The 24,364-nt window shown below is 31.6% G+C and overlaps 1 protein-coding gene across 4 annotated transcripts in view; it reads left to right on the top strand.

Moving 5' to 3' along the window:
• Positions 1-24,364, top strand: part of rn (rotund) — a 152,082-nt gene that overhangs the window by 118,483 nt on the left and 9,235 nt on the right. Inside the window, exons 1-2 of one of the 4 annotated variants that reach the window (XM_089710261.1) lie at positions 6,925-7,465; positions 9,090-9,639. The exons of the other annotated variants lie outside the window; for them this stretch is intronic. Coding sequence (XP_089566387.1) covers positions 9,232-9,639 — 408 coding nt within the window. The 5' untranslated portion in view covers positions 6,925-7,465; positions 9,090-9,231. Of the gene's footprint in view, positions 1-6,924; positions 7,466-9,089; positions 9,640-24,364 lie in introns of those variants that run through there. 4 annotated transcript variants of the gene reach the window in all.

Raw genomic sequence — 24,364 nt, 5'->3', positions numbered from 1 at the left:
AATTTGATAGGTAAGTTATAATACAATTATTTGGCATTGAATCCTCTAAAACTGGTCTTTATAGATACTAACCACTGAACTATAGCCGAAATTCCATTTCAGTGCATTTTAAATACATAATTGGATACTAACCTTTACCACATATTACACTCCTCATCATATGTTTACATTATGACTTTGTAAACCATACATCGACGCGTGCTAACCATATTTTAATAAAGAGCAGGAAGAAAAGCGTCAATGTAAAGCAATATTATGTTTCACTTGATTAAATCGCATATAGTCCCAAAAATACAGGTTAGTAAATTGAGCTAAGAAATTGAGATTGATATAATGGATCTTTCGAGAAATTAAGTATAGGTCATAGAACTGGCACAATTACTTAGGATCAAACGGCTAACTAGACGTCTAGAATGGTCTTCTAGACTTATTAATAGTTTATAATAATTTGAAAACCATTTGATGGCCCAAGATGTCCTTCAAACAAAGGGACTTATTACTAATATGGAGAACATTATAGCTTTGTTTATCTTCGTGATTATTTTGTTAATACAGCAAATCAACAAAAAAACCGGCCAAGTGCGAGTCGGACTCGCGCACCGAGGGTTCCGTACAAACCTGCAAGGTTTTTTATGGTTTTCGTAATTTTTCCTTTATCTATGCTATAAGACGTTGCTTCGTACCAAATTTCAAGATTCTGAGTTCACGGGAAGCACCCTGTAGGTTTTGATTCCCTTGCAAGTGTCGAAAATTTGCGGCATAAACGGCTGTATCTTTTGATTGCGTTGCCTTAGAAGTTTGATTTTTTCACAGCTTCAAGGGACAGTAGACCTGAGTAATTGATATAAATTTCAGCTTCATACCTCCACGCGTTCCTGAGAAAAAGGGTCTTGACAGACGGACGGACGGACGGACGGACGGACGGACGGACGGACAGACGGACAACAAAGTGATCCTATAAGGGTTCCGTTTTTTCCTTTTGAGGTACGGAACCCTAAAAAATGGAAAAAAAGTGATAGACAAAGCTTTAAAGTTATGGAAATAGCTCTAAAGCTCTCGCTTTTAAATTCCAATCAACAATCTCACAAACATTTTTAGTAGGAGGAATTATTCAACCAATATAGAAATTTAAATAAAAGTTGTACAACCTTTTTTATTATAATATATTCACCTGAAGACTTAGCACAATAATCTTATCTACTTCCCACTTCCGCACTCAATACAGGTGAATATAATCTAAAAAAAAAACTTATTGTCGTCAACCCTATTTACAATTAAATAACATTCAAGGACGGATGAAATTGAATTTTGACAACCCTCACAATTATGAGTTCTAACGAAAGTGAATTCATTTTTATTATGCTATTGTATTGTTTTTTACCAACTGTGACGTAAAAAATTATACGTCTTTCATGCAATACTTTTTACAGGAGCTGCGTTAACTTGTCAGTTTTTTTCTATACCTACTAGGAACTACTTGCTTTTATGTGTATTTGTGTTTAATTGTCTACTTTTTAACCGACTTCCCCAATAGTCCAGGAGGAATCGGCGCATGAGTACCGAAAACTATTCCACCTCAATTTTTTTACGTGATCCTCTTCAAATTGCCCTACTGATGATATAAATGCATGTTGCCATGGGGCAACCCGGTGCCATATTGTTTAAACCGAAATTGTTTAAACAATTGCAAGGAATTGTTATTTTTCAACCGGACAAATTTTTTTTATATTTTTTATCGAAATACCAATAAAAAAGGTCCAATTACTTTTCACGATAAAGTTAATATTTTCAAAGATATGAATTTTTTAAGGTTTGAAAAATCTCAAATTTGGGTACTTTCGACCCATGAAAAATATATTTAAAAAAAAAATAATATATAAGTAATATTTTTTTTTCAATTCTCTATACAATAGTTAATAATATTGTTAATAGAGATTTAAGAAAATTTCATTGTTTATATCTGTTTTTTAATTGTTAACTTCGCGCGCTCACAAGTACGCGCCGCTTACCTTTAAGTATCGCCGTCTCTCTCTTACTCATGCGCTGCATCGGCCTCTCTGTGTCTTGAATCATTATTTATCATTTATCTTAAAAACTATCAACTTTATCAAGATTTTTAAAGAGAGCAATCTTATTAATAATTAAATTGTCTACAATTTGTTTCTTTTTTTCTGAAATCAATTTTTTTAAAGTTATTTAAGCATAAATTGAAACATGTAATTAAAATTACTTTTTTATCAGTTTATATTACTTTTTTGTTATTATCATAAGTAATTTTTGCATTTATCTCAACAATAATAAGATATAATAGTATTTGAACATTTTTTGAAATCACAATTATTTATAAATAATAAAATTATATTGGGTACGCACTTGGATGTTTAGAAAAAACATTCAAATAAATTGAAAAAAAATAAAATAAAAACTAATTTTATAAATATATATCATGGTGTGTGTATGATTGTGTCTAAGTAAGAAAAAGATTCTTTTCTTTGTTTTTTATTTTCTCAAGGTTACTCTTTGTATTAAACCGCAAGATGTTTGTTTGTTCTTGTGACAAAATTATTGATTATATATAACATTTAAAATAAAAATACAAGTTAGTGCATGTCGATTCTCAACTTATTAATAAGATTGCTCTCTTTAGAAATCTTGATAAAGTTGATAGTCAACTTATTAATAAGATTGCTCTCTTTAGAAATCTTGATAAAGTTGATAGTTTTTAAGATAAATGATAAATAATGATTCAAGACACAGAGGCCGATGCAGCGCATGAGTAAGAGAGAGACGGCGATACTTAAAGGTAAGCGGCGCGTACTTGTGAGCGCGCGAAGTTAACAATTAAAAAACAGATATAAACAATGAAATTTTCTTAAATCTCTATTAACAATATTATTAACTATTGTATAGAGAATTGAAAAAAAAATATTACTTATATATTATTTTTTTTTTAAATATATTTTTCATGGGTCGAAAGTACCCAAATTTGAGATTTTTCAAACCTTAAAAAATTCATATCTTTGAAAATATTAACTTTATCGTGAAAAGTAATTGGACCTTTTTTATTGGTATTTCGATAAAAAATATAAAAAAAATTTGTCCGGTTGAAAAATAACAATTCCTTGCAATTGTTTAAACAATTTCGGTTTAAACAATATGGCACCGGGTTGCCCCATGGCAACATGCATTTATATCATCAGTAGGGCAATTTGAAGAGGATCACGTAAAAAAATTGAGGTGGAATAGTTTTCGGTACTCATGCGCCGATTCCTCCTGGACTACAAACACGATCCTAACAGTTCTACTTTTCTTTCCTTTTGTATTTTAAAATGACAAAGATAATTATTCAATTTTTAAATGTCTTGGTTATCTGTTAATTTTTAATATGTTTACGATTATTGTCAGTTAATATATTATTTAACATGGTCGACTCTTCTCGCAATTTTTTCGAAGTAAGATGTAGATAACTAAAATGCATAGAAGTGTAATATAAATTAATAGTTTACTTTTATGAATTCAACATTGACGAAATAATAGGCAATTATACATAGATACCCCGATCAAGCAATAACTATTTACCCTTAATAACCCGACATTTCGCGAAGAAAACAGACATAATATTATAATATAAGTATGAACATTAACTTTTAACAGAAGTTTCCTATATAATTAATTAATTGGTTTCAATTGTATGGTGTTTGACTGGAAATGACCCCATGTTAAACCGCTTTACTATTATGATATTATAGTACCCCTTTTATGAGGGTGTAGTAGGTAGGTAGGAAAAAAATGCTTACAGAGACTGATATTTTATGAAAAGCAAAAGTAAACTTTACCACCTCATCCATAAAAATTTAAAACAATAGTTTGACTTTCGATTTTATGATATTTTTTAACACAGCAATTGTTCAATAACTCATCGTCAATGTTCTGTTTGAAGAAATGCCGGCATTTTATTATGTATTCTGAATCTTTTTATTATTATTTTATCTTTTAAGACTAAATTATCATTGTAAATCTAAGTCAGAGTATACTTGATTACTAATTAATAATTATGTAAAAAAAACTTTTTTATGGATATTTAAGTGACTATTCGATTTATATTCTTGCTTTCTTTTACTAGTTCTTTGAGCTTTGAATATATGTAATAAGGGAATTTGTCTGATAAGTATTAAGATATTACTTAATAATTTTTGCCGAATAAGTAGTAATATTCACCATTGAAAAAGTAAAAAGTAAAGTTTTACAATTTCCTTGTGTTAGATATATATTCTAATTAACTAGCTTCCAGTTGCGGCTCTGCTTGCACTTTACGTCGCAACAGCCGTTCCTCAAAGGCTTATTACACTACCCGATATGAAGGGCCCTGCATCTAGGGTGGGCGTGTTCCCTAGTTAGTGTGGCGCTTATTACACTTCTCTGCGAATTGGGCCCTAACTCAGTTTATACGCGAATGTCTAGAGAGATAAACGTATTGTTGCATTTTACATTATGCCGCCGTCAGTATCGAAACTTCAAAAAGTTGCTGTAGCAGTGGCAACCGTTGACGCAATAACAAATATTAAAAAAAGAAGAGAAAGATCTGGGTGAAAGAGTATTTGCGGTTACGTGAAAAGCTTTCAAATATGCAAATACTAAGCGTGCTTGAGCCGGGAGTTTTAATGAATTAATTAGAGTAGGTGCAGAACAATTTGAACACTTGTTGAGTTTTAAAACAATTAAATAAACAATTGATTTAAACAATTTATTTATTTGTTAACATGGCGGTGTGATCACAAACATTTGGAACTTCCCTTTTAAGTTTTATAAACCTGTAGTAGGGAAGTTTGGTGACACCTTACATACAAAAGCAGCCACTCCAAGCACTAGTCGCGCGGCAACTAAACGTTATTACATTACCCAATCTGCAGGGCGCTTAGGGAGCTAGGCAGATCGGGCAAACCCGATCGCCTTAAATCGGGACACTAACTCCCTAAGTCTTATTACACCACTCTTAGTTAGGGTTAGGGTCCCTAAAAATTGGGTGGTCTAATAAGCCTTTTAGACTTTCCATGTACTTTTTCATCCATAAGGCATGACTGCACTGACAGGCGGCTTGCTTACATTCTGGCTATAAGCTAGCTAAAAACGTTGCGTGCAGTGAATGGGTTACAAAATTATTGTTCATATTACTTGCCTACTGGCTTGGTGACTGAATAAGCTTTAGGCGGTAAGCCGCCTGTCTGTGTGGCCACGGCCTAAAACTTTTGTTTTAGCCACAAAGGCTATCTTAAAATATGTTAAAAGTTTCACCTTCTATGCATACAGTACATATATCTCGATGGCATACATCTGGTGTTTTTGGCGAGATAGTATTCAATCAGATAGACGGACTTACTTTTATATATTTGTTATATTAGATTAGTTAAAGGAATATTCGTTTAAATACCTAAATTAATTATGTGGATACTCAGCTTCTAATCTTTAACACGCCATAATATTATGTCAATGACACTAAGATACGACTAAAAATAATATTTTTTAAATTATATCTATTTTTGTGTAATTTTATCTCAATACATTTGAACTGTTGTATATCTATGCGAAAGTTATATAAGTGAACTAATACAGAAAGTTTATACTTAAGTTAGGATATTTAAGTTCAAAGAAGTTTAGCTTTTAAATTTTTATTAAAAAATATTTAATATTTATCTAATTTGATGTACCTGTTTTACTTATTACACGGTACGGTAAATAAAAAATAAATTTAATTATTATACTTTAAGTAGCCATATCCAGGTATCTACGGGTAATAACAACCTAGTTGTTTGAACGATTGTCGACACATTAAAAAAAAAAGTTTTATTTAGTATTTTTTTTTATTTGGTGGCCACGCTTGCATTATTCAAATTTGTCCATAGCATGTATCTAATATAATGTCAAATAAAATCTTTTATTCTTCACCCCATTATCATGTACATCCCCTATGAGTTCAATAGCCGTTTGGACATCTGCTTGACCGTTTATAGATTATGTTTATGCATTTTCTATTCGCGCAAAATAAGCTTTTGTTCATTAGGTACATTATATCGATATCATTAATTTAAAAAGTGATCGTAGTAATGCTATAGCTTTTGATGCTTCTCAAATTAATGCAAATATTTTAAAATCCAATAAAAGTTTATCATAATAAAGAACTCGTCAGTCGTCACAAAACAGCGATAAAGTTCGATGATTAAACTTGCTTCTGTAATGTCACGGTGTTTTATAAGATCGATGCTGCCGGATCACCGCTGCATAATATTAACAACCCCTATTTAAGTCTGGTCAATGACAAGCCCTGTTTTAATCAATAACTTCTTTTTCGCGCGGCGTCCTTGGTTTTTTTATTCGGCGCGACTCTCTGCGCGTATTTCTCACGAAATTATGTGTCAATCAGGCAAATATATTTTTTCATTAATTCCCTCAATCGTCGTACGCCTCGATCTCGACGATTTCGCAAAAAGCTCCGCAAAAAAGGAAAAAGCTCAGCCAAAAAATCGTCTACCGAACAGTATCTCGTATCGCCGGTCTTGTAGCCATTTTAATTATTATTTAATACCGAGGGACGAGCACGTGGCGACTCGCCCCGTCTCCCTCCCGCCCGGGGAGTTAAGGCCGCAGGACCTCTGCCGTCGCGCTCGCACCGAGCCCACTTACACACATAAAAATCGTGAATAATAAAAAAATGTGTACACATTTTTTTCGCTTAACCACCGCTCGTCTGTGTGCGCGCGGCCTCACGCGGCCAGAGCGAGATGCGGTTAGGCGAGCGAGCGGTGCGGACGGATCCCCACTCCGATTTTTTAAGCTCCGCTGTCGATGTTGGCGTCCGTGTGATTTTTTTCATTTGATGTGTTAGTGTACCCCTCGTTCGGTGTAGTTCACTTTTTCTACTATAGATCTGAATTTCAGTCTCGTTTTTGCCGCGTCGGTCTAAAGGCGTTCGAGCGGCCGTTTTGTATTTAACATTTGTTGTCGTCCGAGGCAGCGTTGGCTCGAAGACGCCGGCTAGGAGCACATGTGTTGATCCGCTCGTACTGCAAGCCGGTGCACGCGCAAATCCGTGCGCGAGAGAAGGACGGCGCGAATCACGTGTGGATTTACCCACATATACACCAAATAAAAACACTAACACACAAAAATATTGAGAGCGAAAAAATCTGGTAATTTGGATCCTAGTAACGACGCCCGGCATTCATAATTTTACTCCAGGGTCGGTCGGCACGCTCGTTTTTGTTGCCGGCCTTTTTTAAATGTTTATTTTTCGGGAGCACGTGGATTTTTATATATATTTTGGCGATAACGCCGCGGACAGTTGCCTTACGTGTTGTGACATTAGTGTTACCTGTATTATGTGATATTTAGTGACATTTTAGATAGGAACAAACTGTGATTTATTATGGTGATATAGTTGGTGTTTTAAAGATTTTTCGATAAGTGAGAGGTACGTTTATTTTTAAATTAATTATGCTTCGGTTCCCCCTTGAGGGGGCTTGGGGAGATTTTACATAACACCTCCCTGATCCCTCGATAAGTCGGCAACTTTGGGTGAGGTCCCGTCAAGGCTGACCTTGAAAGCCAGACAACAAATACGGAAATACGACTGAATGTATTTCACGTACTTTAAAGTTTATTTATTTAATGATAACGACTACTTAATCATGGGGGAACCGTTTCTAATTTATTTTTTTTCACGATTATTCGAAATGTTGTTGATTTTCGTTTGTGTTATTTATGTTTTTTATTCTAAATATGCATGAGTACAATAGATATTATGAAAAAAAAAATTAATTACTCGAAAAAAATACAAAAAGTAATTATTCCTACTGATTAATTAAATTTATTTTATTTAGTGTTTAGTCAGATTACGTACCTGCACAAAATGCTGAAAATTTACTTAATCATTTTTAATAATAAAATTTTAAAAATATATGTATTTTTAAATTTGTAGCGAAATATTTTAAATAATACTATCTAGATTATTATTTTTATCATGAATGTTTTTTATTTGCGATTTAAAAATTCACAAACACTTATAAATAAAAAATAACTAGTTAGGTATTTAGTCATAAAATTTAAGAAACTTATTTTGTTTCATTCAAAATAGTTTCTTGAAAAATATTTAAAAACTTTTATTTAACATGGCAGGAACAATTATTAAATAAAAATATACAATTAGTTTCTCTCCTAATGAGTTTATTACCGCCTTATAAACTGCTAATAATATCTAAAGAACTTCCTACTAAAACCTGTATAAATCTCTAACTCTAATATAATCTGTGGGGCCCAAGTACAAAGCATCACCAAATTACCTGTAATATTATTTAACGCCCACAATAAAAACCTGAAGCTTTATAGTTTAGAAGATAAGGTTGAGATTCGTTTAAATCGTAAAATTCACCCGCACAACAACCTGTTCTTGTATTCTATGCGCGCAATTATTATCTTTGACAGGCGTGTATGGCGGGCATTACGAGTACAGTCTGCAACACAAGCGTAAACAAAAAAGGCAATTAAAAAGCTTTTAAACTTAAATTAGTTAATCCTTTAAACGCTAATGAAATTTAAAATAAATACCGAGTAGAATATTCATGCACAGCAATACAGTTTTATAAAGCACAAATAAAAATTTACGATCATCATTCGCTAAATCGACGTTTGAGAGGTAATAAATCGATGTATAAAAACACATTGATCATACTTGAATTTTATTATTTATTATTGAAGAATAAATCGCAACCTGTTAACGCGTCTGTACATGCAATGTGATTATCAAAGCCTTATTCGATATGGCATGTGGGCTAGGGGAGCTAGATCATTGACACAACCTACGCGACTGCTCGTCACCTGCTTCAGAAAAAAACGCAGCTTTTTTTTCACTCTTTAAATCTAGTTTTAAATAGACAAACAACCGGATTGAGTCGTCCGACAACTTTTCAAATTAAATCGCAATCACCCTAAAACATTTCCTTCGCAATTGTACTCTGCATATTTAAAAATACACAACATTTCGGATAAAATATTTATTTTTTATTTTTTGAGAAAATACATGATGTAATTCTTTTCAGTTGTAAAACGGGAGATCTCGAATTATTCCATGACAAGCGAGAATACCAAGATATCGAAACAGAATATATTTATAAGATAGTGCCAAACCGTAGATACCGAATTTTTTAAGTACTTAGATAGAAATTTATACAAGCCAAAAAGATGATGGAAGGAAGGACAATCGATTACAGGCCGGACGGCGGGGGCCTGGACTACCACAACTCGCCGCTAATGGCAGAAATACCTGTTGACAATTACTCGCATATCCATAGAAGTATAGAGCATCTCAGATCTATAGGCGTGCCTCCGCCATTGGACACGCACAGGCATCTCGCCGCGAACCTCACAGACTTGCGGCGATACGAGCATCCCGACGATATACCAGAAATTAAGCCGTCCGTTTTAAGATTATCTGAATTTAAGAATGGTCTCCAAGACTTGAGAGGTCACAACGACCAAGAGAACGACGTCCACAGACAGATGACGCCGCACGACGAGGGACCGAAGGGATACAGCGCTCCATCCACGCCTCTATCGGAAAACGGTGGACAGAGCCTTCAGGAGGAAAAGGTTAGATACTTACTTACAATTAGATAAATTAATCATTACAATCCTTGAACGCTTCGGAAGTTTTCGTCTGCTTTGACGTCATCTTTAATATTCGGCTTAGCATTGTTCGTTATTATAATCGTTGTGAAGATCACGCAGCAAACGTGGTTCCGCGTACAGCGTTTTATCATCAGATCATACTCTTTATTTCGGCAACGAATTTGTTTAATGTATTCGTGCTGAGTACTTCCTTATTCGACACTTATTTCTAACTAGACATTATTATATGGTGTAGGTATATTATTCGAATCAATTTGAATATCCACTTTATTTCGAGAGTACTCATGAGCAATGTTAAAATATAATTCAGTGTTCGAGTACACTCTGAGATTGTTTACGTAATCGTTTTTGCTTCCTCATATATATTTTCGAGATTTGAACAAATCTCTTGGGCATAATTTAAGTTATGATGACTGTCGATCGAAAATATATCAGATTCAAGGCCATTATGAAGTTGTCGAATATACTACTTTCCATCGCCTATTTGGCTAATAAGAATCGACAATCTGACTGCAAAAGTATAAGGTCATAAATATCTTATGAGAAACATTTAGCTGGCCGTAATCTTTCGTAATTGACTTATTAGCGGTTTTATTTCATCCATCTTTATCAGTGTTATAATAATATAATAGAAGGTTCAAGTTTAGTAGATACATCTTTCGATGTTTATTAACTTTAAACAACCTAATCAACTTATACGGAATTTAATATTTTGGTAAATTAAAATTTTATATTTTCTGCATTTTCTTAAGTTAATAATATCAGTTTATTGTAGAACTAATAATTAATTATAAGCTTTAACTTCGTTAACATCTACAGAATTGCATACTTCAGGGCTATATCAATATCTGTAAAAGACACCACATCCGTGTCTTGTATGCTAGTTAGAAACATGTCAAATTCGATCATTACCAATCCGATTTCCTGGACCATCTCCTCAATATCCCTTGTAATTACCGTTCAAGTGATTTCGTCAATTTTCTAACCGAAAGGCTCAACGACTCCGGATGGACCTTGCCATCCAAGGTCAGCCATCAGGTCATTTGGAGGTTATATAGGACAATACCTAACGTCTGCGCTCATAGTACTTGAATTTTGATGCTTACATTATGTTCCGGGCGATGGTTATCTGTATGAAGATCGTTAATTATAAGGTAATTTTAATTTATGAATGCGGTTATGTGAATTTAAAATATACTTAATGCTTATTGTTTTCCTGCTACCATCAAATTTATGAATTTATTAAAACCACTGACGTGCTTCACCTTAATTTTATATTTCCCTAAATCTAACTTTGTTAATTGGGCTTGTAGATAATACCCTGGTCATTTCTGTGCATTTAAAATCTTCATCGATAAATATTCAAAGAATAAAAATGACAAAAAATATTTACTCTACAACTATTTATGACTGAAAAGCTTATAAGGAAACCAGTGCCTCAAGAAGGAGATAAAAACTAGCAAGTATAATATGATAATGCCCAAAAATCAACAACCTATCACAACATTTTGCCCATACTTACTTCCTACGTTGCTTGATGACGATCTACAACATTTATTATATTCTTATATAAAATATAATAGATATCTTAGGCCATGACCCCCTCTTGGTGGCAGGGTCTCCGATAACTCCCGAATCGATCATTTTGGGAACTCGTGATATTATGTAGACGTGATTCTACTAACGTAAACTAAGATTTACATTTGGATTTGTTATTTGTTTAGTAACAATTCAATACTGGTGATACGCAAACCATTATCAACTTTACGACTCATATACATAGAAGCTTTTATGGAAGAGGAACTTCTATCCTTGAAATTTTTAGTCTCTTATGGAGCGAAGAGTCTTCTTGACTTATTTACTTCTTCTTATCTTAATTAGAAGCATTTATTAAAATCTTCTGACTATTTATTAACGTAAATAACATTTATTCATTCAAATTAAAATTAGCATTGGATCTTTTTTGAATCACGTAACAACAGACTGCGATATCATATCTGGCAAATAGGTATATGATTCACATCAAATATGGTCCTGATATTTCACAGATAAGTTTAAGTTATCTCTATAATAATAAATATCGGAAACAACATACAGATGTCAGATACCTTTCAAAATCTTTACTAAACAAACATATAACCTGTCAAAAGCTCTTATTTGACAGATAATTGTATTTTCATGGAAAGTCATAATAAGCCTATAAAACCTGTGTAACAATGCTCTTAAGACTCATTTAGGAGATAACAGTTTCTATGGAAACACTACTCAGATGAAATAAGTACTTATAAAATATAATAATTCATAAGTTATAAAATTCGCCTTGTACTCAAGAATACTTGAGTTTATGAAATTCAAATGAAAATCAACCTTCAAAATTGATGTTTTGTATTACCACAAATCTGAATTCTTCCTTTGTTTTGTAACATTAATTTCTGATTTTTGGGTCGACTTCTCGAATTGTGTCAAAAATACGCGAAACAAGAAATAATATGTCGAATGTCGATGATAGTGTTAACAATATAGCCTTTATGCATCATCCATATTTATTACGATCTTTACTTTGAGGCACGATTTTATTTTGCGTGGGAAATTTCTCCTGCCATTTTGTTTATTGTTATAATTAGAATTATTACGAAACGTTTTTAAAAAAAATACGTTTACGCGCCAAAAGCAACATCTATCATGTGCGCTGAATGGTGACATTGACAATGGTTTGAAATTGGAATGCGGCCTTGAATCCAATTCGGCTTCTCGACGGACGCCGAGCGCAACCGATTTGCGCGCGAAACAGATCAAGTTTTTTTATCTATTGATTTGATTAGTTACCAGCATGTGAGTAGCAATGGAAAGCTTAGATTTATTAGCGTTATGTAATACTCGAAAGAGTTATTAATTGATAAAAATAATATACATATATCATAATGCTATTTGTGTAAAACCAATGTCTTCATAATATAATGTTAAGTTTAAAAATTAAAAGACGTAAAAATTATTCTGAAATTTTTTATCGTAAAATAAACATGCGTAATAAAAGTGCAATGTGTATCAGTTACACAAGACTATTAAATTATGTCAACGCACGTGGTGAGAGATATTTCCTCGACTATTGATTCAAAACAAATCGTTTTTATCTGTTGATTTTATAATCTGTCGCTACAAGCGTTCAATGTCAACGTGCACCAGACTTGTCATTTGAATATTTTTTTGTGTATCTGTATCAGTTATATTAATCTAATTAAACAACTTTTTATAAGTTCATTGACTCCTTGATACATATTAAATGTCATTAGTGATTTAATTTGTTTATTATTCCACATTTTTATAAATTTGTCACAACAGGAAATATGTTTTAGAATCAGGTAGGTCTTTTACGACTTTGTTGATATATTTATGCTGTGCTATTTCGAAATTTCTAATCAATGTCAAATTGTTGAATATAGATACATATTACCTATTTCAGTTTCAGTAGACATTACACAAAGCCGTGATGAATATTCATTGCTGTTAGAAAAAAAAAATTGCTAATCATTATCTATTTTCGGAATGAGAATAAATTTAAAGGAATTAAATATTGAAAATTCGAGCCGAAACGCGATGTAATTACAGTCACCTCCCCCTTCATGAACTTAGCCGTTTCGTAGAAACAGTCAAAATGTTGTTATACAGTCTAAACTTTACAAGAACATCTTACCTTAATAGTAATAAGGAAGATTTTCCCTTGGCCATGGTATTGCCAACTGAAATTATATGGATACACTCTGTAATTTTGATTGACACCAACCATTACTAGCGTGTTAGTTATTGCGTCATCATAACTACGGACATACTTGAATTTTTAACCAAAATATTAAGCATTGATAAAATCACTGATATTTGAAATTGATCTTTAAGTATTAGAGATAAGGGTGGAGTAGATTTTAGGAAGTGATCATATAAAATTGTTTGCCTACAGCTAATAATTTAATGTTGTATCAAAGTTAAAAACAAATTGTTATTATGTCTGCAATTAGTGAGAAGTAGTGCAATTATCATAACCTTTAGAAATCGAAACTAGTACTTATTTAAAGATATGTATTATCGAACGGAAATATTGGTATACATACAAAGAAATCTAATCATAATATAATACCTATCAAAGCAGTAATAAAACCGAATCAAAACATATTCGGAACTTTGTGAGTGTACACTGTACAGCTTTACAGGGGTACCAAACTACCAACTGCTTAGATATAACTTATAAGACAGTCAAACGTCAAGTACATATTTTTATAATGTAGGTATAGTGTTTTATTATTTTTTTATAAGTGTAATAATGCACCATTTTGGGATGTAACGAAATTACTCTAATCGGTGTACAGTCACGCGATACAACTATCTTTATTTTCTTGATATAATTATTTTGACGGACGCCTCGGGCGAAGCACGTTGTTTCTCGGTTGTTTCTCAATAAAATCTGAGCATGTATCGTCTTTTGGGGCATTGGCCATATTTGTTATAGAGCTTGTGTGTCTTTCTCAGTTCAGTTTCAGTAATAGTTTTCGTATTTTCTTATACATTATTGGTTGAGTAGTTATTGGAAAAAAAAAGGGATTCTCTCCATATTTTGATCATATTTTAGTATCCAAATGTATCAAGTGGACTGTACAATCGAATTTCTAAATACGTTAGGAACAAAATAATTATGTACTCGGTCATTGTTAAACGAAATTATTTATTTCCTAGTCAGACCTTGATTAAAAATAATGATTTCATAATTTCTTTATTGCAACGGACGAAAAAATTCAAATAGACCATTTTCGTCTAAGAGGTCTCGGTCAAGAAAGAGTCATGGTCAACGATTTGCAACTTTTTGAATAATTTTGTCTAGCATAAATATTTTAATGACGTTATTAATAATTTTAATTGCCTTATTTAGGTATAATTTCCATGTTAGTCTTCAATTTATTTATTTTCGAGTTTTTGTATCTAGATAAGTGTTTAAATTATGTAATATATGCCTACTTACATTATTCAAGTGTATATTTTACTAATAATTTAAATACATTACGGGAACAAGTTAATAATCTAGCATTTTAAAAGAAGTAACTACGAGTGACAGCCCTATCCATGTTTAAAAGAAGTAACTACAAGTGACAGCCCTATCCATGTAATATTTTACGATGAGCTTTAGTTTACAACCTTTTTAAAAAGAGCACGGTACTCTTGATTAAAAATATTATGTTGATCTATAATAATGGCTCTTCTCTAACCTATGTGGTTCATAAAATTGCCAAAAAATAAAAATAAATCATACAAATATAATGATTTATTAATTATTGTCTCTATAGTCTTTAATCTTTATCCATACATGAAACATGGCTATTTAAAATAATTACTCTTCGTCATTCAACACAAAACTTCGCAGATGACGCTAATGAATAAAATAGGGTTGCCAACTTGCAGTAAATCATTTACAATACAAAATATCTCTAACCGAAACGTCACATGGTATATTATCTTATGGTCACATTGTCGCATTGTTTGTCACACCTTCGTAACAATTATTCATTTATATTTACAACTTAAGTAATTAAGTTTGTTATTTCTGGGGTATGTCGTAAATTAATCGTCTTGGTCGACTGTATAACCCGTACGAGTTAACTTGAGACTCGGCTGGAGACATATCTATACACATATATATTATGTATACATATCTATAGTTAAACTAATACATATTATAAAGCTGAAGATTTTGGTTTTTGTTTGAACGCGATAATCTTGGGAACTACTGGTCAGATTTCAAAAATTATTTCTGTGTAGATAGCCCATTCATCGAGGAAGGCTATAGACTATATATATTATCATCACGTAGGGTTGCCAACACTTCATCATCAAAATATAGTATTTTCCAAAATAAGGTGTAAAAAATATAGTACATTTCAAAAAAATATAGTATTTTATGGGAAAAACAAAAAAAATAGACAATTATATATTTTTTTTATAAAAACTATATTTTTTTGCACTTCTTGCACTGTGTAACAGCTTTTTGTTTAAAATAAAAGTTTCAAGCTTTGTCACATTCAATTTTTTAATTAATATAAATCAAAAGTTCATTTTTTATTAATGACTAGCAATGCCCTGCGGTTTCACCCGCATAGATAGCGATATCGTGACAGTGAAAAGTCTACTATAGGTCGGACTATAGGTTTAATTTTTAATCACATGAAAATCACCTTCACCCGGTCCCGCACTACGCCTGCTCATTGTATTAAACAGTATACCTACTAATTTTCTGTAGATTGACACTTTTAAAAATTCGTTATATCTTTTGAATGGAATATCCAATTTTTTTTAATTTAAAAAGTATTTTGCTGGTATTGAAACAGTCTATAATAAAACATCATTTAATGGGATAAGGATTAATATATGTGTATGGATAACATGGTTTGATTACTTACTGACGGCACTTCTATTTACTTTGAAAACGTAAAAAAGTTGTTGTAGTAACATAACTACTGAAGATGGACATATGGTATCGCGAACTCTCTTGTAAATATTGATCCATTCTATAATACCGTAGAACATTGTTTTGTTCTATCTTCAATAGATTTCGCAGCGCATGCAATGACAGAATTTTTATTAAGGAAAGAATTTGGTAAGGATCTCTAATTTTTTTTTAAATGCAATATAGCCTATGTTGCTCAGTGAAGATGCAGCTTTCTAATGGTGAAAGAATTTTTGAAATCGGTCCAGTAGTTTATGCGTAAAAACCATACATACATACATACTTACATACTTACAAACCTTTCCTCTTTATAATATTATACTAGTATAGATATAGATAGTATAGATTAGTATAAAATATAGATACACTACTTCTGTTTCTTTCTTCTCGCCACTGGTATATGCGCAATAGGTTATATGACTTATCTTAACAATAATTAAAAGGCGCGTTCTTATTTTTTTTTTAATGAAGGATTTGTTTGTAACATTTGTCGGTGTTGAAAATATAGTATTTATGCGTACTATATATGTTTTCAACAGTATATAGTACGCAGACCCGAAATATAGTACAATACTATATATTATAGTACGGTTGGCAACCCTATCATCACGCCAACAGGAGCGGAGCAATGCGGGTGAAACCGCGAAGTGTATAGCTTGTGATATATAAGTATTTCCTTAAAAATATTACTATCCAAAGTAAGTAAAACTGGTACTTATTTAGTTTGAATTAGATTCCATTATTTTATTTATTTTGGTACTTATAATATTACATTGAAAATAACGTCTCTTAAGTTAATTCGTACCCGGGGTTTTAGAAAACAATATGAATTGTTATTTAATGCTATTCCTCTTTTGAGTGTTAATTTGAATATCCTAGTTTAACAAATGTATAAAACCTAGGTCATAGCTTATTTTAAGCTAGTTTTAGCTAGTTTTAATGTCTCGTATCTATAAAAAATGACATTCCTGAACCGAAATATAAAATTAACATATCCAATTATATTGAAAATTTATGCACCATATATTTAAATATAATTACGTAGCGTGAAAAGCAAAAAAACTAGCCAAAGCCTAAATAGTAATTACTATTTTTTTATGTATAGAAATTGCTATTTAGTATCTACTCGGAGCGTAATAAAGTGCAAAATATGTAGGTATTTATCCCCATAATATTTATATTATTAAAATATATAACAACTAGAAATCTATGCGCAGATGTTCACTATCATTATTTTATATTAAGGGCTGATTTTTCAATCCTTGGTTAAACGAACCAACGACTTATTCGTCGAATAATGTATAAAAAAAACGTATTCTAATTAAACGTATTTTACAGTTTACGTGACATTTTAATATTATCGTGTAATACTTTATTGTTCGGATAAGTTTTATCCAAGCATTGAAAAATCGGCCCTAAGTCTATAAATAAGCTAAAATTCTTCTGTGTAACTAGGTAGGTAACTAATTGCATTTCTATTTAAAATCGATGTTTAAAAGTTTTCATTTTCATTTTCTCATTATTAAGTTCATACTATTTTTAAGCGATTTAAATCAGTATTAGATACGAACCTGGCTTCTAGTTTTTAATTTTTATGATCGTTTGAGCTGCGCGGACGCACGATGACGTCACGCTCCGGAGTGACCTTGTAACATTCAATGCCAAGATCGCTAGTAATATTTGGGACCGGCGCGAGCGCATCCATTCTACGTCAGTTGGAACGTTACGTAACTTATAAATATTGTTTATCCACTTGCTAATGGGAAAAAATAGACGGTCTATTTTGATTTTTCTACATACAGATGTAAAGTTTATATTAAGATTGGTTACATTTTGTGACGCTATAGAAATGTCGAAAATAATGCAATCGTAAAATTGTCTATTTTTAGTGTAAGTTAAAATATTTTTTTCCACTTTTTCGTATCTGTGTTATAAACGCATTTGTCCATTTTTACATATTACAACATTTTAAATTAATGGTCTTTTCCATCAATCCATTATTTACATGCAAAAACGTTATGAAGATAAATAATATATTTTATTTTTAGCCACCCAGTCGTAAAAAAATGTACATATGATAAATAATTAAATAGTAGGTATTAGTTATGGTCTGCAACTTTTTTAAATAAAATGTAAAACACTTCATGGTCACGGTCAGTCTACTTAGTTGCCTAAGTTCCAACGTAGCTGTATCATAATGATGTGAAAAAAATCACGATTTTATCCCGTTAAAGTTTTCAGGTGTCTAACAAAAAATAGTTACCCCACAGTAATAAATTCGTACCCTAAACATGACTAGGTGGTTTGGTTTTAACCTGCACTTGCCATTTGGGAGAAATTAATTATGCCAAGGGTTAGTTTCAACTATAAATTATGATTTTGGGGTGGAGTGGAATCGATGACACGTAGGTACTGTTTGAGTTTTAGTTGAATAATTAAATTCTTATGGACCTTTATAGTGTTCTAAAGAGGAAATACTAAATGGATTAAAGGACGAGTTACGTAAACATTCATTTGGAAATATTGTTTTTTTTTATTAGACTACTAGCGGTCCGCCTCGGCTTCGAACGTGGTACATATTTACGTTTTCTCTACATAAGAACCATCCTCGTACTTCAAGGAATATAATAAAAAAAGAATTACCGAAATCGGTTCAGCCATTCACACGTGATGCCGTGACAACGCGAAACGGGTTTCATTTTTATATATGTATAAGTATAGATAATATTGTTAAGACTTCAACGCTTCACTAGATTTGCGAAATACAATAAAGCTCCATGAAATTTAAAAAGCTCAATAGTCATTTATAAAATTAATAATCTGACGAACATCACATAATATGAATCTTATTATCTTTACTTATACATAGGTATTATAAAGCTGAAGAGTTTGTTTGTTTGAACGCGCTTATCTCAGGAACGATTGTCCGATTTAAAAATTTTTTCGGTGTTAGATAGCCCTTTTATCGAGTTAGAACGCCAAAAATCATATTATATATTCTAAAGCAGCAGACGCAATCTAAATACAAAACTATAACATTACCTAAGGTTAGGGCACAAAATAATAAATTACTACCCTCAATTAGCATAGATAAACTCGGACAAGACGTTTATCTCGAGAAAATTTAAATGATATAGTGGGTACGGGATTATCGTGATCTGTTTCACTTCAGATTGCTTGGAAAAGCTTTTGATGCTGTTTTAGTATCATTTTACAAGATACTTAAGGTAGTACGAATAATTCGTTTTGCTTGTGAAGCTTCACATTAGAGCTAGGGAATGTATTTAAAAATACTACTTTTTTTACCACATTGATAATTTTTTCATTAGAATCTGTTACATTAGATCATTGTCTTATACTGAAATAAAGTATTTGGGAAAATAATTTAACTATAACTTGTATTAAAATTAAAACTTAATTGTTAATAATAATTTATAAACTGCAGGTGAATCACAAACTCATGAGAAGCCAAAGAATCAGCCTCATGTAATAAAAAGGATGTCGCATCCTTTAAATTGCTTAAAAATATGCAAAATCTCCGTAACAGATGGACAGTTTATGATACATTTCAGTAAAGCTCAGGCTTCCAGCAAAAGCTACTCTCCCATGAAATTGTTCATCCGATTCCTGGTGGTCCATTTGACCAGATGACCATATGACCCATATATATAACACCTGTTTGAAGCCTTACTTTGCTCAAATACTAACTTTTTACAAAAAAAGCCCATCTTAAAAATGCAAGTAAAAAGTTGAACAGAAGGTCAGTGTGATTTTTTGTCAAGATTTTTGATATAACATGAGATTCATTACCGTATGTAGGTTTATGAGCTATGAATATAACATTGATTTAATTTAGAGAATTTTTTATGAAAGAATAATAAACGTTAGAGTTTTTACTAATTCTAATTTCTAACATTCTACATATTATTACACTAGATATGAACTTTATAATAAACCAATTTATTATTCATAAAACCCAAATAATTAAAATTAACGTTGTAGTTGATTGAATTCGGCACATTATAAATGAACCAATTATTTTTAGGTGTATTAATTATAAATAAATTTTAAAATTATATATGTATTAATGAAATAAATAAAAAAATATAAATGTATACCTTACTATTACAAGTATGTAGAAGAAAAGTAGGTACTTAGCTACTTTTTCATATATGTACTTAAGTGTAATTGAAAAGAAAATTTATAAGGTTTTCACTACAATAGAAATACAATTTCAATGATAAAGTGCATTCTTAAATACTGTATTACACACAACAAACAAATATATCCGCCTCTTAAGTATTCAAATCAAAATTAATCCCATGTGACTTATTCCTGTGCAGTCTATGGCTTTAAAACTCTATTTCCGCACATTAAATTGCGTAACATCACAAAATCGTTTAAAAATCACGCGAAATTTCTTTGAAATTTGAACAGGATGCTCTAAGAGGGATGTTATGACCTGTCTCACGACCCTGCAGGTGACACTTGAAAACCGAACATAACACAAACAAAAATCAACCTTATTCCTTTTGAATAAAGTTCCCAACACCCGCACATAATAAAATTGTGTATCCCATTCAACTTTACACAAACTCGATAGAAAATAGACCTCAATTCATAGGCATACAGCTGTTTTTCGTTTGACGAAGTTCCTTAAGGCCTCGTGGGAAAGATTTTTACGCATCCACGGAAACTTTTTTTGGGTGATTTCCTTTAGTTGTGCAACGTATTGTGTTTTGATTTATTGATTTCTATATTAGCTTTAGTTTTGATCCTTTGCATCTGTTTAGGGGGTGTATAATAGGGGATGAATTGAATGACCGACAGACGTTTATAATTTTATGCTAGAAAATTTAAGGCCAGGTGGCATGAGAGTCTTCCCAGGGTGAAGATGCATTAAAATATTTGACTTAATCTTTATTTTTAAAATAACAGATTGGTCAAGAATGGAGACAGTGGAGTATTCTAAACAGCTTCTTTAATAATAAGATATTTTTGTAGTTTTTAGTGATTAGAATAGATTGACGGAATAATAAATTGGTAAATAAAATACGTAAAAATAATTAGCATGTATCGAAGAAAAGTTCATATTTAATAATACCTATCAGTTATTTCATGAAACACGGTCTAAACTAATAATTTTATTAATTTATGTTATTAGTACACATGCACATATTATTTTTTAAAATAGGGTAAAAAATAAAAATATGCACTTTAAAAGCCATAAAAACATTAATGTTTTTATTAAGTTTCAATTGTAACAGTAATTATTTAACAGTAGTTTAGCGTCCACCGTCGTTAATACGTGTGTGGAATAAACGGCTGTTTATTTGTACCACCTGTCTCTTACGTCGTAAGTGTCATAGTTTAAAAAAATAGATACGGCACAGATAAAAAATCTGCAATACACATTATATATTTTTTTCTGTAGGTATGTAAATATACTAAATACACATGTATATCAAGTAATGATTGGAATAAAATACATAGGTAGTGCTTATAAATAAAATCAAAAAAAACATTATCTCATACTTAATAACTCATATTATCTACAAAAAATACAGACATTTTTTTACAATTGCTTACATTTGTATTATCTTCGCAATGAATTCTAAATAACACCGATTTATCTTAATTGATAATAATATTGAGTCTAAAGAAATCGCTCTAAATAAAATAAAAGATAAGACAGCCGATTTAGTTTAAGGTTACGTATTTATAATTTTCTTCCGTTGTTATCTTTAAATATTTTGTTTGCTTCCTAAGCTAAGAAAAAATAAATAAAATATGGTTAAGTAATAAGCCGACATTTTGTTCAACCAACTAAATAGCTCACATAATGCGTGCTCAAGTGAAATTTGCATTGAACGTGAAACAACATAGCCCTGGGATCAGAATATTACGTACAAAGTATTACAGATTTCTAAAGATACCCCTGTAGTGGTAAATCAATACCATTATCTCGAAACCACTATAAAAATGAGTGATACCAAACAACCTGAACGGATTCTGCGAAATTTGCATCGTTTGCACGTAAATTGGGACCTTATAAATGTGTTGTTAAGTGTCAAAATTGCACCCACAGGGCTTAATACGTTCGCCACACAATTATCGGGAGTACAGCAAACAAAATTGAGCTATAAGCTGTTGGTTATAAAATCAATATTGTTTTAATGTCAGGGATACTTCTTTTAAAAATGCATTGCGCAATAACAGCCCTTATAGCCTGGGGATTAGAGCGTAAAATTTTTTGCTCAATTTTTGACGCTTATACTGTTTGGTGATAAAGTAATATAGATGCTCCCGCGCATCTCAGGACACCGGGCGGAAATCTTAATGGATCCTGGAACCCAAACTGACGACGCGATCCATCCAATATTGTGTAGTGTTAATAATTTCCTCTGCGTGTTTTTTAAATTGAATTTTATTACAATTTTTCATTAGAGTAACTTTCAATAAAAACTTTCATTCATTCGATTACTCCAAGAATTTATAATATTTACAAAGATTTTTTATATAGTTTACAAATTTATTGTTCTTTTCTATGTTTTCTTAAATAAGCTTATCACGCCTACGTAATGTAATTATTGGTCTACCTATCATGTCTATTAAATATACCGTAGGCGCTCTATTCAAGTCTATAGCCAAATCGATTACATCAACCGCTAGTCTAGCCTTACCAATGTACTAATATTCTTCAAGCAATCAAAATAAGAGTTTCGTGACCCGTTAAAAAAACGAAGACGTAGCATCACCCAATGTTATTACAACTAGCAACCAAAATTAATGCTTTAAAAGCAATTTCTACGCCCAAATCCGCGCTACGTGTTCAATGCCAATATTAAACGGTTTTTTTATTCGGGAGCACGATTTCAAACTTTTTATCTGTCGCTTGGGTGACAAAAGCGGAAAAAACTATCATTGCAAGTAAAAAAAGGCAGCTTGGCGCCGTTAATTTGAATCTTAACTCCTTGGACTAAGCGCTGAATTTGTAAATCACAATTGCAAGATTTCGTAGGTTTTGAAGTGGGTCTTGGTCGCTGGCTTCTTTACGCCAAAGTGGCGGAAAACGGTTACTTTATAATAACGTTTTTCATTTGACACGTGCTTCCCGCTCGTGGCGTTCGAAATTTAAATTATCGAACTGTCGGTATAATATTATTCTGTCGTGTCTAAATGTTTTATAATCTATGTCCTAACGTATGATAGTGTGATAGAGCTATTTCTAGCATTTTGTTTTTTAGTTTTTAAAAGACCGGTTTGAAACAAAGGGCAAGAGTTACTTAATATTTATGTTATTGTTATAAGATCTATAAAATGAATGCGATCTAAAATTTACGTGATGATTAGAAATTGATCTCACGTATCATACATAAAATCAATTAAATTAATAAATGGGCGTGTTTTTACCTGTTATAGCACAAATTTAAGTAGAGACAGAATTGTAATCAATATAGTTTCATAACATATGATCCCACTTCTGAAACACATCCTTAACTAATATTTATAATGCATATCATATACATAAAAAAAACTACAAATTTATACAAAAAATTAACAGAAACAGATTTCGTAAAAACCTCTAATATATTCGTATCTAGTTTTTATCAACCAACCAGCAAATAACATCATTAAACTATCGCAAAGGAAGATTGAATTTAACTCAGATCCAAGTGCATACACACATAATTATCTCATTTACATGTGACCAAAACAAAATTCTTTAATTTGAATACTGCAATGTATCAAGATTTAGCTAGCAAAATGGTTTTTATTTGCCCAGTAGGTGCATTTTTTGTTGTTTTTTACTGTATTTCTATATACTGTGGCCATACGTCGAATTGAGATATTGCATCTATATCCTAATGCAACGTTTCAATTAGTTTTTACATTAATTAGTTGAATTCTAGGAGTGGTAATGGATCGACTATCAAGAGGTTACAACATCGGAGGAACATGTGGTAGTCATTTGTAGATCAGAATGTTTCAACTTGTTGTAGGTAGTATTAACTATTAAACTTTGATGAGGTAGGCAAGGTTTTCGAATATTTATTTCTCAAATCTTTCCCTACAGTTTTTTTTAATTATTACATAAATTATAACGTTTTATTATCGTTACTAGATACACCTTATCCCCTATTTTATCCCCTTTGGGATATAATTTATCAAAATCCTTTCTTAGTGGATGCCAATATCATG

This window comes from Colias philodice, chromosome 24, assembly GCF_061535455.1.
Source record: "Colias philodice isolate Cphi_HAF_F1 chromosome 24, ilColPhil1 Martin Lab GWU primary, whole genome shotgun sequence".
Lineage (NCBI taxonomy): Eukaryota > Metazoa > Arthropoda > Insecta > Lepidoptera > Pieridae > Colias > Colias philodice.
Note: the sequence above shows the minus strand (reverse complement) of the source record. Positions and strands in the feature narration are given on the sequence as shown.